Genomic DNA, 16658 nt, shown 5'->3' with positions numbered 1-16658 from the left:
TTACCAAATTCAAAATAATTTTTTCAGAACTTTGAAATATATTTCAAAATGAATTGAATTTTTTCTATAACTTTTAGAAAATCCTTTCAATTTAAAACAAAATTTTAAAAATTTGAATCTATAAATAACAATAGAACTTTTATTATTTGTAAAAATATTAGAGTAATATTAAGATATATTTAGAAGTTTTAAAAAGATCCAAATTAAATTTTGAACTTGAAATAATTTGAAATACTTTTAGCCGAATTTAAAATAAAATTTAGATTTTTGCAAATTTCAAACAAAAAAATTAGAACGTTTTAAGAATTGTGGAAGACTTCTAAAGAATAAAAATGTTCTCAAGATTCTTAGGAAAATTGAAAATCATTTTTCACTTTGAAAAATTATTGTAACTGAAAGTTTAAGAAGATTTGAAGAGATTAAAAATTTTTTTTTTTAAATCGCAACAAAATAGTTCAGTTATCAACCAAAAAAATGAATTGTCAAACAAAAAAGTGAATGTCAAACTTTCAATGAAAAAGAAGAATCTTCAACAAAGAAAATTAATTTTCTACAAAAAATTAATTTTTAACCAAATAATTGAATTTACAAAGAAAAAGATAAATTTTTAACCGGGAAGATTTATTTTCTACCAGGAAGACTAAATACATGAATTTTCTACAAAAGGAGATAAATTTTCAATCAAAAGTGAAAAACTTACATTTTTATTTACAACATTAATTTTTAACCAAGAAGATTAATTTCACAAGAAAATTGTTGAAGCTTGAAAATGAATAACCTAAAAAAAAACGACTTACAGCCGAAATTAAAATAAAAATGTCGATTTTTGCAGATTTCAAACAAAAAAATTAGAATTCTCTTAAGAATTGTGAGACTTCAAAAAAATATAAAAATTTCTTAAGATTCTTAGGAAAATTGAAAATCATTTTTCACTTTGAAAAATTATTGTAACTGAAAGTTTAAGAAGATTTTAAGACATTTAAAAAATGATCAAAGAAGAAAATGGAAGATTTGAAGGATTTGATTTAATTTTCTGGATTTTCAAAAATTGTAGGAAAATTCTGATTAATTTTAAAGTATGTTTAGAAGTCCTGAAAAAATGTTAACACACTTTGTTTAAATTACTTGAAATAATTTCAAGTTTTAAATTAAGTTTGAACCTTTTCATAACTTCCACGTATCTCGTAAAATTACTCAATTTTTTTCCAAAAATAATTATAAATTAAACACTTTTTAAATAGAACAATTCAAATTGTAAATTGTAAAATTGCTTAATTTTCTACTAAAAAGGATGAATTTTCACCCAAAAATTAAAATTTTTACATAAAATAATACGTTTTTCATCAAAAATGGAATAGAAGAAGTTTCAGGGAAAAAAATAATTTTCAATCAAGAAGTTTGCAACCAAATAGTCGAGTTTTTTACGAAAAAAAAAATAAAATTGTTACCAAAAGTGAAAACGTTAAATTTTCAGTTAAAAAAATAAACCATGGCGTAAAAAAATGAATTTTCAAGAAAAGACTTCAATTTTCTAAAAAAACAAGAGTTTTTAACCAAGAAAATTAATAATCTTTTTAAAATAATTAAATTTATTCACATAGTTGATTTTTTAACAGAAAATAACAAATTGTCAATTAAATAGTTGCATTTAAAAAATTTTTAAACTATTTTTTTAACCAAAAGTAGAATGGTTAAATTTTCAGTTACAAATTAACTTTCAAGCAAAAAAGCAACGAATTTTCAACAAAATAGTTTAATTTTCAACCAAAAAGATGGTTATTTAACGATGATTAATTTTCTTCCAAAAGGGATGAATTTTTATTAAAAATAGATGAATTCTCACCCAAAAAAAGAAATTTTCATATAAAATGATATATTTTTCATCAGCAATGGAATAAATTAATTTTCAATCAAAAAGTTTTCAACTAAATAGTCGAATTTTTAACTAAAAAAGATCAAATTTCAACCAAAAGTGGAACAGTTAAATTTTCAGTTAAAAAAATAAACTATGGCGTAAAAAATAAAGAATTTTCAAGAAAAGACTTCAGTTTTCTAAAAAAAAAATAAGAGTTTTTAAACAAGAAAATTAATGATCTTTTAAAAATAATTAAATTTATTAAAATTTTTAACCAAAAGTAGAATAAATAAACTTCCAATTAAAAAATAATTTCAAGCAAATAAACAACGAATTTCCAATAAAATGGTTCAATTTTCAACTGAAAAAATGAATATTTAACAAAGGACACATTTCAAAATTTAAAAATAATTTTTTCAACTCAACAGTTCTTAAATTAGAAGTTAAATTATTTTTATTTTAAATAGTCTAGGCATACTTCAAAAGCTTTTAAATTTTATTTCCAAATCTTGAGAAATCTAGAAGTGGTTTTAAATTTTTCCAAATTCAAAATAATTTTTGAATTTTTGGTCCGAACTTTTAAATACATTTCAAAATGAATTGAATTTTTTCTATAACTTTTAGAAAATCCTGCAAAAAAAAATTAAATTTGAATTTATAAATAACAATAGAACACTTATTATTTGTAAAAATATTAAAATAATTTTAAGAGATATTTAGAAGTTTTAAAAAGATTCGAATTAAATTTAGAACTTGAAATAATTTCAAATACTTACAGCCGAATTTAAAATAAAATGTCCATTTTTGAAGATTTCAAACAAAAAAATTAGATTTTTTTTTTAAATTGTGAGACTTAAAAAAAATATTAAAATTTCTTAAGATTCTTAGGAAAATTGAAAATCATTTTTTAATTTGAAAAATTATTGTAACATAAGGTTTAAGAAGATTTTAAGAGATTTAAAAAATGATCAAAGAAGAAAATGGAAGATTTGAAGAATTTTATTTAATTTTCTTGATTTTCAAAATTTGTAGAAAAATTCTGATTATTTTTCAAATATATTTAGAAGTCCTGCAAAAAATGTTAACACACTTCGTTTAAATTACTTAAAATAATTTCAAGTTTTTAATTAATTTTGAAACTTTTCAGAACTTCTAAATATCTCTTAAAATTACTCAAATTTTTTCTACAAATAAGAAGTGTTCAATTGTTATTTATGCGTCAAAATTTAACAATTTCACTTGTAAATTGAACACTTTTTTAATAGAAAAATTGAAATTGTAACGCTAAAAGATTAAAAAAGATCTCCGAAAATCTAAAGATTCAAAGCTTTTTATGTAAAACAATTGAGTTTCAAATTGTTTTTTTTTTTCTTTTAAATATCTGGTTTTAATTCACTCGTCTTAAATAAACAGTGAAATATTGCAAAATATTAAATACTTATTCTGTTTCTACATTAAGAAATTTCAAATTAAATGGGATACAAAATAAGTAATTTAGGCTCGCAATATTTTAAATTTAATAAAAATATTTAATAGCTGAACAAATTAATAGAAATAATATATTAATAAATTAATTTACTGAATTTAATATAAAGGAAAAATATAAAGGAATATCTGAAACTCGGAATTAAAAATATATTACTGATAAATCATAAGTTACTTCAAATACTTTTAATTTTTAATTGTTTAAATTCTCAAAACTGCACTTTGATTATTTTAAAAACTGTTAAGATCGAACTTGGGCAGATTTTTCTTCTGAAAATTCGTAAAATTCCCGGTTTCCCGGTCCGGCGGCCCCCCTGTTTTTTATTTTTTTTTAAATCTTCGATTTTAAAGACTTCTAATTTGTTAATACACATTGACATTTTCAATACTATAAATCAGAGAATCAATCAATGAATTTTAAAAATTTTCAAAACTATATTAAGTTATTTCAAACTAGAAATATTAAAAATAAATTTATTCTTTTAACTCAAAAATTCTTAAATTAATAATAAATTATTTTCATTTTAAATAGTTTAAGCATCTTTGAAAAGCTTTAAAATTTTATTTCAAAATCTTGAGAAATCTAGAGGTTGTTTTAAATGTTTTCAAAATTTAAAATTATTTTTGGAATTTTTTTTTGAACTTCTAAATGACTTTTTTTAATTAATTGAATCTGTCCTACAACTTCTAAAAAATCCTGTGATTAAAAAAAAACTTTCCTTCAAATTTTGATTTATAAAGAACAATTGAACACTTATTATTTTTAGAAAAAATCACGAGTAATTTTTAAAAGGTTGTAAATTTTTTGTTTGAAATCTGCAAAAATCTACATTTTGTTTTATATTAGGTTGGGGGCATTTAAAAACTTCTAAATATCTTTCAAGAATTGGGAAATGCTCAAAAAGAATAAGAACATTTTCTTAACATTGCCAATAAAATACAAAATGATTTTTCATTTTGAAAAATTATTATAACAGAATATTTAAAAAGATTTCAAAAATTCTCAAAAAAAAGATCCTGGAAAATTTAACGTATTTTAAAATAAATTTGCAGGATTTTCTACAAATTGTATGAAAAATTCTATTCATCTTAAAATATGTTTAGAAGTTCTGAAAACTAGAATTTCTTCTACAAATAATAAGTGTTCGATTATTATTTCTACATAAAAATTCCACAATTTCGCTTACAAATGAAAATTTTTTAAAATAGAACAATACAAATTGTAACGTTATAAGTTGAAAAACTTTTCGAAATTTTAGAAATTCAAAGCTTTCTATGTCAAACAATTAAAATTAAAATTGTTCAAATAAATTATTATTCAGTTTTTAATACTTAAAGTACAGATCCATTAAAAAATTATTTGATCATTTATTTATATTTACATTTGGTAAAATATTACTGTTTTTTTTTTTTTATAAAAACTTTGAAACTTCAAAAGTTTTTAATTTTTAATTGTTTAAGTCTTCAAGACGGCAATTTAAAATTCTTTAAATTAAAAATTGACGTTTAAAAATAGAAATATAAAATGAGGAATTTTTAAAGTAAAAGATTTTTTTTTAAATTTTACAGGCTGTTTCAAATTTTTTTTTGTATTGCAAAATTGTGATTAAAAGTTTTTCATCATTTTTAAATATCTTTGAAAATAATTCAACTTTCAAATAATTTTTCAAGATAAAAAATTTCAAATTTTTAATTCATCTTTTATCTTTACAAAACCTCTGAATATCTGTTGAAATTACTCGAATTTTTCAACAAATAATAAGTGTTCAATTGTTATTTATACATCAAAATTCAAAAATTTCGCTTACAAATTAATAATTTTTTAAATAGAAAATTCAGTTTCAGATTATTTACATTATTTTACGACTAAGGCTTTTGAATTGAAACAGTTTAATTTTTAACATTGAACTCTGGAAATTCTTAAACTTTAAATGGATTTAGAATCGTTTTAACAAATTATTGTTAACTTTTTGATATATCAAGTACAGTTCAATTTTTCAAATAATTAATTTATTTATATTTAGAGTGGATCAAATAAAAATGCTTTTTATCGAAAATTTGCAATGTTAAATTATTTTTATTTTAAATTGTTTAAATCTTCAAAGGCCGCATTTTAAAATTATTTAAATTAAAAATTTATGCTTGAAAATAAAAATCTAAAATGGAAAATATTGTCAAGTGAAACATTTTGAAATTACTCAGTTCAAAAGTACTTTCTACAAAAAAATAAACTGTCAATAAAAAATTTAAAAAAGAACTAACTGAAAAAAATAACATTATCTAACAAATTGATGAATTTTCAACTAAAATTGTAAATTTCTAACTGGAATTTTTGAATTTTAAACTATAAAGATAAATTTTCAACTAAAGTGATGAATCTTCATCAAGAATAAATTCATTTTTAACCAAAATGGCGAATTTTCAACCACAAAGGTTAATTTGTATCAAAAACGACAGATTTTCAATTAAAAAAATATCATTTTTCAACCAAAAATTGAATAATTAAATTTTTAGTCAAAAAATGAATGTTCAACCAATGAGATGAATTTTCAACTAAAATGATGGAATATTCAACCAGAACAATAGTTAAATTTTCAGTTAAAAAAATTTTTAACCAAAAACGTAATAAATTTTCAACAAAATAGTTCAATTTTCGCCATAAAAAATCCTTTTCATCTAAAGAAAAAATAATTTTCAATCAAATAGCTTATATTTCAAACAAAGAAATTAATTTTGAATCTTTAACAAATAAAATTAATTTTTAACAAAATAGTTTAAATTTCAACCAAGTAATTTTATTTCCGAACTAAAAAATAATTTTGTAACCAAAATAATAAATATTTAACTGGAATACTTAAATTTTTAACCGAAAAGAGGAACTTTTAAACAAGAAAATCAAATTGCAAAGAAAAAAGTAATTTTCTACCAAAATCTTCAACCAAAAAATTAATTTTCAACAAAAAAGTTTAACGGATTCTGATTTGGAACAGGGATTATTTTAATTCCTCCCTTTTAAATCCAAATTATAATACTTTAAAAAAAATTCCATTTCCATGTCAAAAATTTCCTGTTCCAAGTGAAATTATATTTCTTTATGGAAAATAAAAATTCTGAATTTCACTGCTATCTGAAGGCAATGTCAAAAGTTAAAAATTGAATATTGTATGATTTGAATTTTAATAATTTAAAATTTAAATCAAGTCAAAAAATGCGAACTGTATTTAAAACTGAAAAAAATATTTAGTCACAAAAAATTGTGACATTAAAACTTTTTAATACACAACCCCTTTACAATTTCAAATAAATTTAAATCTCTTGAAAATTAATTTTTCAGATAGTTTAATTTTTTTTCATTTCAAATCTTTATAAGAAAATTTGTTCTAGAAATTTTGAAATTAAATATATTTTAATTCAAAATGATTTATTTGTTTAAATCTTTAACTAAAAATCGGACCATTTTAAGATCTTACGTTGAAAAATAAAAATAAAGAAAACAAAAAAAAATATTGCTATAATGCGATTTAATTTTTTGAAATGGTACAATTTCAAGCTTTTCAATTCAATATGAAATCTTGAAATATTTAATAGCGAAATTGTCCTAAAATTTTGAATATTTGAATTGGAAACTACAATGTTGTGAAATTTAAAATTCAAAATCTACAAAAATTAATATAAAGAACAAAATTTTGTTTTTTATAATAAACATTTAAATATCTTTAAAGGGTGTTTTCGAAATGGTGCATTCTCAAAACGAAAGTCTTAAAATTGAAAAATATAAATTGAAAAAATTAAAAATTGAATAGTTGGAGAATTAAGATGAAATTGTGAAAAATATAAATTTTCAAAATAGTTTAACTTTTTGAGATTATGAAAAAAAATTCAAATTCAACAATATTTGAATTTAAATGACTTGAAGAACAATGTGAGTTAAATAAAAACATTCAAATTTTATTTATAACAATCTGAAAAGTTGAAATTTCAAGAAAAGGATGAATTTTCAAGAAAAATATAATAATCGATATTTTAACAGAAAAATATTTTAATTTAAAATAAAAAAAAAAACAGTTGGTTAATTTTCAACCGAAACAGATGAATTTTCAACGAAAAAAGATTAAATTTCCACAAAAAGAAAGAAATTTTTAAACCAAAAAGATGACTTTTCAAGCAAAAAAATGAATTTTGGATAAAATAATTACATTTTCAACTAAATAGTTCAATTTTATACCGAATTGCTGAATTTTCGAGTAAATTTGCAACGAAAAATATTAATTTCCAACTAAAAAAATCAAGTTTTAACTAGAAAACTATTTAACGCACAAAATTTCAAAAAAATAGTTTAATTTTCAAACCAAAATTCTAAATTTTTAACAAAAAGGACAATAATTTTAACATACAAAAATGAAGTTTCTAGAGAAAGAGACAACTTTTGATACTAAGAAGATAAATTTGCAACAAGAAGTAATATTCGATATTTTACAGGAAAATATTTTAATAAAAAATATTTAAAAAACAGTTGGTTTTAACCAAAAAAAGACGAATTTTCAAAAAAATACTTGAATAATCAACTAAAATAAATTAGTTTTCAACCAAAATGATGAATTATTTAACCAAATAATTACATTTTCAACTAAATAGTTCAATTTTATACGAAATTGCTTACTTTCGAGTCAAAACTACGAATTTTCAGACTGAAATTGTACATTTTTAACAAAAAGGTTAATTTTCAACCAAAACAGATTTTATTTTTAACGAAAAAATATTTTTAAAGTAAAAAAAAAAGAAGTTTCTACAGGAAGAAACAAATTTTGAAACCAAAAAGATAAATTTTCAACAAAAAATGTAATAGTCGACATTTCAACAGAATAATATTTTTATTTAAAATAAAAAACAGATTTAAAGAAAAAATAAGAATTTTCAAAAAATACCTGATTATTCAACTAAAATAGATTATTTTTCAAATAAAATGATAAATTGTTGACAAAATAATTACATTTTCAACTAAATAGTTCAATTTTATAACAAATTGTTTCATTTTCGGGTCGCAACTACGAATTTCCAAAAGATAATTGAAATTTCAAACTGAAATTGTGAATTTTTAACAAAAAGGTTCATTTTCAACAAAAATAAATTTTATTTTTAATCAGACAATATTTTTAAAGCAAAAAGATGAAATTTCTACAGAAAAAAAATGCATTTTGAAACCAAAAAGATTAATTTCCAAAAAAAATGTAACAGTTGATATTTTAACTAAAAATAATTTTATTTAAAATAAAAAAACAGCTCAATTTAACAAAAAAGACGAATTTTAAAAAAAGACTTGAATAATCAACTAAAATAGAATAGTTTTCCACAAAAATCATGAATTTTTAAAAAATAATAACATTTTCAACTAAATAGTTCAATTTTATACCAAATTTCTTATTTTTCGTGTCGAAACTATGAAAATTAAAAAAAAAAATTGTTTAATTTTCAAACTAAAATTGTGGATTTTCGACAAAAAGGTTAATTTTCAACCGAAGCAGATCAATTTTGAACGCAAAAGGATGAACTTTGAAGAAAAAAGAGTAATAATCTATATTTTAACAGGAAAATATTTTAATTTAACATAAAAAAAAAGTTGGATTAAACGAAAAAAGACGAATTTAAAAAAAAAACTTGAATACTCACTTAAAATACATTAGTTTTCAATAAAAATGATGAAGTTTTGAAAAAATAATAATTTTTAAAGCAAAAAGATGAAATTTCTCCAGAAAAAAATTCATTTTGAAACCAAAAAGATCAATTTCTCACAAAAAATTTAATTTTTAATCGAAACAGATTTATTTTTAAATAGACAGTCGCTTTTTGAACCAAAAAATAAATAAAATTTCGATTGTTGAATTTTCAAGCCAAAAAGACCGATTTTCAACCAAAAAGTATGACAATTATTGAGTTTTTAACCAAATAATAAAAAAATTTAAATATGAATTCTTAACGAAAAATGTAATAGTTTGTAAATCGAATAAATTCAAAATTCGACTTTTTTTGTTACAAAATTTATTTATTTTGGTAAAAAAATCTAATTTTGCTGTTGAAAATTCAATTATTCAAAAAAAAAAAACACAATTCTGGTAGAAAGTTCAACTAGTTCATTAAAAAATAACGAAATTTTTTATTAAATATTTAACTCTTTTGTTGAAAAGATTTTTTTTGTTTGAAAATTTCTCTTTTCTGGTTGAAGATTTATAATTTTAGTTAAAATTCATCTTTTTGGTAGAAAAATCAACTATTTAGTTAAAAAATCATGAATTTCGTTAAAAATATATTTTCTTTGGCTGAAAGTTCAACTATTTGCTTGAAGATTTATTATTTTAGTTAAAAAAATCATTTTCGAATTCAAGAAAAAAATAAGGAAATAGTGGCACTTGTGAAAAATTGTGAGAAAATAGTGTTTTTCGTGTCATTATTTTCGAAATAGTAGCAAAATAGTGTCATCACTAAAAAAAAAAAAAGTCTGGTGAGTTTGAGGCCTAAATTTTGTATATTTTCACTTTTAAATCTTTCCAATTTAAGGCTTTTCTTTTGAGAATATACCATTTTTAATGCTTGAATATAATAATTAACCAAAATTTTTCTTTCAATCAAAGAATATTTTTTTTTCTGCGTTTAGTGTCAATAGTGGCATGAATTCAAGGCTTATATGCCTCGAAAATCAAATATAAAAATAAATAATGAAGATAAATCTATTTGCATTACCTCATTATTTACTTCTACGTAACTTGCTTTAATTCTGACTTACGTAATTCAAAAAAATAATTCAGATAATTGTCATGCCAAAAATCACGTCTCTGAAAAAAACTAGTTTTTCTATGATTTTAAGAATAAAAAAAATTCTATTAATGTATTTTAAAATAAAAATATTATTTTATATTAAAAAAAAAGTGAAACTGACTAAAAAAAAAAAACGTTTATTATTACAACGTTTCAAATTCCAAAAGTAAATTTTTCGATAACTGAAATCGTTAAAACCATATTTTTTCGAAATAAATAAATAAAATAATTTAAAAAAAAATAAATTAAATTAAGTTTATTTATTTCGAATAAATTTATTAGAATTCAACTCTTTTTTAAATTGGTAAGAAGCAACATCAATAACAGAATCAGTTTAAAAAATTATTATTTTCCAGTTTTAAAACTTTTTTCATGAAAAAAAAAAAACGGTTTTTCTTTTATAAAACATTTTTTTAAATAAAAAACTGGCTTTTTGTGTTTAAATTATTTTGAAAAAAAAACATATATACCTTAATAAAAGCATCATCTTCATCGGCACTGTCGTCGGGATTTGAAGGCACCCTTGCACTTAAGCGACTGAAAACTGTTTTAGGTTCTCCTGGTCCGCCCTGCCATCGCCTTTTATTACCTACATGTTCATTATTTGACGAATCCACCACTGTTCGACGTCTATCATCGTGTGGTGGTCGTTTCTGTGAAAGCCTATCCAAGAATAAAATAATTTCTCAAAAAAATTTTGCAATTACAATAATTCTTTTTTCAATTATTAATAATATTGATAATTTCTGGAATTGGAAAAAGTTTATCTAATGCCTTGCATTTTTTTTATTTCTACAGCGTTCTCAATTTTTTGGGACATAATTTTTGATAATAATAATATAATAATAATAATAATAATAATAATAATAATATAAAACATTTCAACACTGAAATGTTTTATAAATTCTTCAGCACTAAAAACAGAAATTTTCAAGAACTTAAAATATTTTCAAGATTCAGCATTTTAAGTGGGACTATTTTGAATTTTAAATAAAATACACACATGAATTTTGAATCAAATAGTTGAATTTTTAACTCAAAAATATAACTTTGCAACAAAAAATAGAATGGTTAATTTTTTAATTAAAAAAAATTAACTATCAAGCAAAAAAACAACAACAAATTTTCAAATAAATAGTTCAATTTTTAACCGAATATGGAATCAAATTTTAATTTTTCTACGAACTTTTTTCAACAAAATACATGAATTTTCTAATAAAATAAAAATTCAAGCAAAAATGAGACAAATTCTCAGTTAAGAATTGATAATTTTCATTTAAATAATAGGAATTTTCAAAAAGTTAATTAATTTTTTTAACCAAACAAATGAATTTTCTACCAAAACAGAGGATTTCCTCTACAAAAAATATGCATTTTTAGTTTTAAAGAACCAATCAAAAGTAGAATAGATCAATTTTCAGTTGAAAAAATTATAATTTTCAACGAAAAATAAAAATTTCCAACCAAAGAAATTAATTTTCTATCAAACGGTGATTTTTTAGGTAAGAAGAATATTTTCTAGGCAAAAAAATTAATTTTTAATAAAGTGATTAAATTTGTGAATAAACAATATCAATTTTGAACCAAAAGTGCAATACTTAAATTTAAATTAAAAAAAAAAAAAATTTCACCAAAAAAAAAAGAACGATTTTTCAAATAAAAAAGATGAATTGTCAATAAATAAAATATAAGAATTTTGAAACAAAATGTTAGTTGGATTTTCTACTAAAAAAGATTATTCTTTAACCAAAATTGAAATCGTTAATTTTTAAGTTAAAAAAATTAACTATTGAGCAAAAAAGAATAATTTTCAACGAAAGAGTTGAAATTTGCTACAAAAAAAAAAAAAATTTCAGCCAAAGAAATGAATTTTCTAACAGAAAGGTGATTTTTCAGCTAAGAAGAATATTTTTGTAGCTAAAAAAATTAATTTTTAACAAAATGATTGAATTTTTGAATAAAAAATATTAATTTTGAGCCAAAAGTGGTTTTCAAATAAAAATTATACATTTTTCACAAAAAATGGAATTGTTGAACTTTTCAACAAAATACATGAATTATCTAATAAAATAAAAGTTCAAGCAAAAATGAAAGACAAATTTTCAGTTGACAATTGATAATTTTCATTTAGATAAAAGGAATTTTCAACAAAATAAATCAATTTTTAACTAAACGAACGAATTTTCTACCAAAATGATGATTTATCAACAAAGAAGAATTTTTTCTACAAAAAAAAAGAGACGAATTTTCAAATTAAAAATATCAATCTAATAATTTAATAAAGTGATTAAATTTGTGAATAAAAAATATAAATTTTGAACCAAAAGTGGATAACTTAAATTTACACTTAAAAAAAATTTTTCACCCAAAATGGAACGAATTTTCAAATAAAAAAGATGAATTGTCAATAAATAAAATATAAGAATTTTGAAACAAAATGTTAGTTGGATTTTCTACTAAAAAAGATTATTCTTTAACCAAAATTGAAATCGTTAATTTTTAAGTTAAAAAAATTAACTATTGAGCAAAAAAGAATAATTTGTCAACAATAGAGTTGAAATTTGCTACAAAAAAAAAGTGTTCAACCAAAGATATTAATTTTTTACAAAAAAAAAATTTTAATCAAATAGTTGAATGTTTATATAAAAATGATAATTCTTTACAAAAAATTAAATAGTTCATATTTTAGTTAAAAATATAATTTTCAACCAGAAACACTAATTTTTAACAAAATAATTGAATTTTCAAATCTGGAAAAATATACATTTTCAACCCAAAAGTAGAATTGTTCAATCTTCAGTTTAAAAAATTATAACTTAAAAAAAAACAACGTATTTTGAAGCAAATAATTGAATTTTTAACCAAAAAATATAACTTCAACAAAAATAGAATGGTTAATTTTTTAGTTCAAAAAATTAACTATCAAGCAAAAAAAAACCAATTTTCAAATAAAAAGTTCAATTTTTAACAAAATATGGAATCAAATTTTAATTTTTCTACGAAAATACGTTTTTTTCAACAAAATACATGAGTTTTCTAATAAAATAAAAATTCAAGCAAAAATGGAATAGACAAATTTTCAGTTGAGACTTTATAATTTTCATTTAAATAGAAGGAATTAAAAAAAAAAATAATGAATTTTTTTAACCACACAAATGATATTTCTACCAAAATGATGATTTATCAACAAAAAACAATATTTTCTACCAAAAAAGACAAATTTTCAAATTAAAACTATGAACCAAATCAATTTTCAACCAAAAGATTATGTATTTTCTACCGAAAAATATGATTTTCTCAACAAAATACATGAATTTCAAATAAAATAAAAAAAATTAAATCAAAAATGGAATCGATAAATTTTCAATTGAAAAAATTATAATTCAAAAAAAAATATTTTTTTTCAACGAAATGTATAAAGGTTCAACCACAGAAATGAATTTTCGATCAAAAAGATGACTTTGCAGCCAAGAATATTTTTGTACCAAAAAAGAAGAGTTTTTCAAAAGTGGAATAGATCAATTTTCAGTTGAAAAAATTATAACTTTCAACGAAAAAAAAATTTTCAGCCAAAGAAATGAATTTTCTACCAGAAAGGTGATTTTTCAGCAATTAAAATAATTAACTATCGAGCAAAAAAGAATAATTTTCAACAATAGAGTTCAAATTTGTTACAAAAAAAATAGTCCTTAACCAAAGAAATTAATTTTCAAAAAAAAAAATTTTTTTACAAAAAATTAAATAGTTGATATTTCAGTTTCAAAAATAATTTTCAACCATAAATACGAATATTTAACGAAATAATTGAATTTGAAAATCTGGAAGAATATAAGTTTTCAATCAAAAGTGGAATAGTTAAATTTCTAATTTAAAAAATTAACTTTCAAGCAGGAAAAAATGGATTCACAACAAAATACTTCAATTTTCAACTAAAAAAATTAATTTTCTACCAAGAAGGAAAATTTTTAAATAATAAGACAATAATTTTCACAAAAAAGTTCAATTTTTAAATAAAAATTCTACATTTTTTACCAAAGATGGAATGGTTGAATTTCCAGTAAAAAATTAATTTTTAACAAAAAAAAAAAAACAAGAATTTACAACAAAATAGTTAAATTTTCAAATAAAAAAGATAAATTTTCAGTAAATAAATCATTGATTTGAAAAAAAGTAATTAAATTGTCAACTAAAAATTATAAATTTTTAGCCAAAAGTGGAACAGGTAAATTTTCTATTAAAAAAAAATTAACTTGCAAAAAAAAAAACAGATTTTTAAAAAAACTAGTTCAATTTGCGAACAAAGTGAAGTATCATAAGCCAAATAGTTGAATCTTTAACAAATGGTTCAATTTCCACACAAAAAAAAAATATTTTTTAACAAAATAAATTATTAGTTAATTTTTCAGTTAAAAAAAATTTATTTGCAACGATAACAACAAGAATTTTAATTTGACAAGATCAGTTTGCAACTAAAAATATAATTGTCCAAGTTTTTAAAAACATAAAAATATCCATTTAGAAACATTTTTTTGTAAAAAAAAAAAAAAAGAAAAAAAGGACAACTGATTTTGAACAAAACAAATTAATTTTTAACCAAACAGTTGAATTTTCAATTTTAAAATATCAATTTTCAGTTAAAAATTGTAATTATAAAAAAAACTGAATTTTTTAACCAAGAAATTTTTCCTACCAAAAAAAAGACAAATTTTGCAATAAAAAAAGATCAAGCAAAAAAATTAATTTTTAACTAAATTGATGAATTTTCCGCTGAAAAAATTAACTTTCAAGAAAAAGGTTAATTTCAAACAAATGATTATAAATTTTTGAGGAAAAAGGACGGTTTATTCAACAAAACCCATTAATTTACAATAAAAACAAAAATTGCAACCAAAAATGGAAACTATAAATTTATAGTTGAAAGAATTATAATTTGCTCCAAAAAAGGTATTTTTGATCAAATAGATTGAAAGGATCAACCATACAAAATAAAATTTCAAGCAAAAAGATGAATATTTAATCCTGAAGATTAATTTTCTAGCAAAAAGAATAAATTTCCAATAAAAATACATGAATTCTCGTTCAAAAAGTTGAATTTAGAACTAAAAATAATATATTTTTATCAGAAAAACAACAAATTTCAAAAAAAAATAGTTTAATTTTCAACCAAAAAGATGAATTGTCGATAAATAAAATATATAATTTTTTAAATAAAATGGTAGTTGAATTTTCAACCAAAAGTGGAGTAGTTAATTTGTAGTTAAAAATTACAATTTTCAACCAAACAGTTTAGTTTTTAACTAAAAAAGATAATTTTTCATAAAATGAAATATATAAATTTATAAACCAAGTACTTGAATTTTTAACTAAAAAACATAATTTTTAAAACAAAATTGGAAGCGTTCAGTTTTCATCAACAAAAAATGAATTTTTAACCAAATATTTGAATTTTCATATTAAATAGTTAAATTTCTAGTTAAAAAAGATCAATTTTCAACCAAAAGTAGAATAATTAAACTTTCAGATAAAAAACTAACAATCATGAAAAAAATGCCAACAAAAAAGTTCAATGCGCAACCAAAGCGATGAATCATAAACCGAATAGTTGAATTCTTAACAAATAGTTGTATTTTCAAGCAAAAAGTTTGATTTTTATCCATGATGATTAATTTTCCAAAAAAGGTGTGAATTTTCAATAAAATACATAAATTTTAGCACAAAAAATTGAATTTTTGATTAAAAAACACGAATTTTCAACCAAAAGCGGACCAGTTGAATTTTCAGTTAAAAAAAATAACTTTCAATCAAAACAAACAGAATTTTCACATAGAATAGATAGATTTTCTACCCGATATAGAATTAGTTTTAAAAAAATACCAATAGTTTATCAATGTCAACAATAATGTGTATTGTATTATTATAATTTGAAGTATATTTTTAGGCTCAAGCTCAACAAAATATAAAAGAAATACGCAGATGAAACGAAGATGGCAAACATTAAGGTTATGTTAATCGCGAAAATGGCTAATAGAGTCGATCCACATAAAAGATATCGACTTTAAGCACTGTTGATTGAGTTCCCTATATTGAATGCGATGTTTGCAAATGAATAAAATGTAAATCAAACCTCGGCGGCGGTTGTAGAGGTCCAGTTTCTCCATCGGGCAGGTCCCGGCCAAGGATTTTTCGAATATTTCGATCCAAGCCTCTGAGATTATCCCGGGCTGCTTCCAAATCAGCCTCCAACTTGTCAGCCCCCCACGGCTCCCTTGCATCTAATTTCCTCATTAATTTATCACAAATTTACTTTCTTTTTGTAATAATGAGCAATACCGCGTTTGTTATTTCATGTTACTGTAAAGGCGGCCATTTGTACTTATGACTTCTTCTATAATCAATAATAGTTTCGTGATTTCAGGTTGGATGCACTGGCGGAACTGACGAAACTTGAAAAACTCAATGGTTACCGTTCGCGCGCAAATTTGAATTCAGACAACAAAAAACGATCGAT

General features: G+C 20.9%; 1 protein-coding gene across 1 annotated transcript in view; it reads right to left on the bottom strand.

Moving 5' to 3' along the window:
- Nucleotides 1–16540, bottom strand: part of LOC117180715 — a 29140-nt gene extending 12600 nt beyond the window's left edge. Inside the window, exons 1-2 of the mRNA XM_033373202.1 lie at nt 16275–16540; nt 10621–10813 (exon numbers count right to left, since the gene is read on the bottom strand). Of these exons, the coding sequence (XP_033229093.1) occupies nt 10621–10813; nt 16275–16435 (354 nt within the window). The 5' untranslated portion in view covers nt 16436–16540. The remainder of the gene's footprint in view (nt 1–10620; nt 10814–16274) is intronic.
- Nucleotides 16541–16658: the final 118 nt, after the last annotated feature.

The sequence above is a fragment of the Belonocnema kinseyi genome, chromosome 9 (assembly GCF_010883055.1).
Source record: "Belonocnema kinseyi isolate 2016_QV_RU_SX_M_011 chromosome 9, B_treatae_v1, whole genome shotgun sequence".
In the NCBI taxonomy this organism is placed as follows: Eukaryota; Metazoa; Arthropoda; class Insecta; order Hymenoptera; family Cynipidae; genus Belonocnema; species Belonocnema kinseyi.
This window is presented reverse-complemented; position numbering and strand designations above follow the sequence as displayed.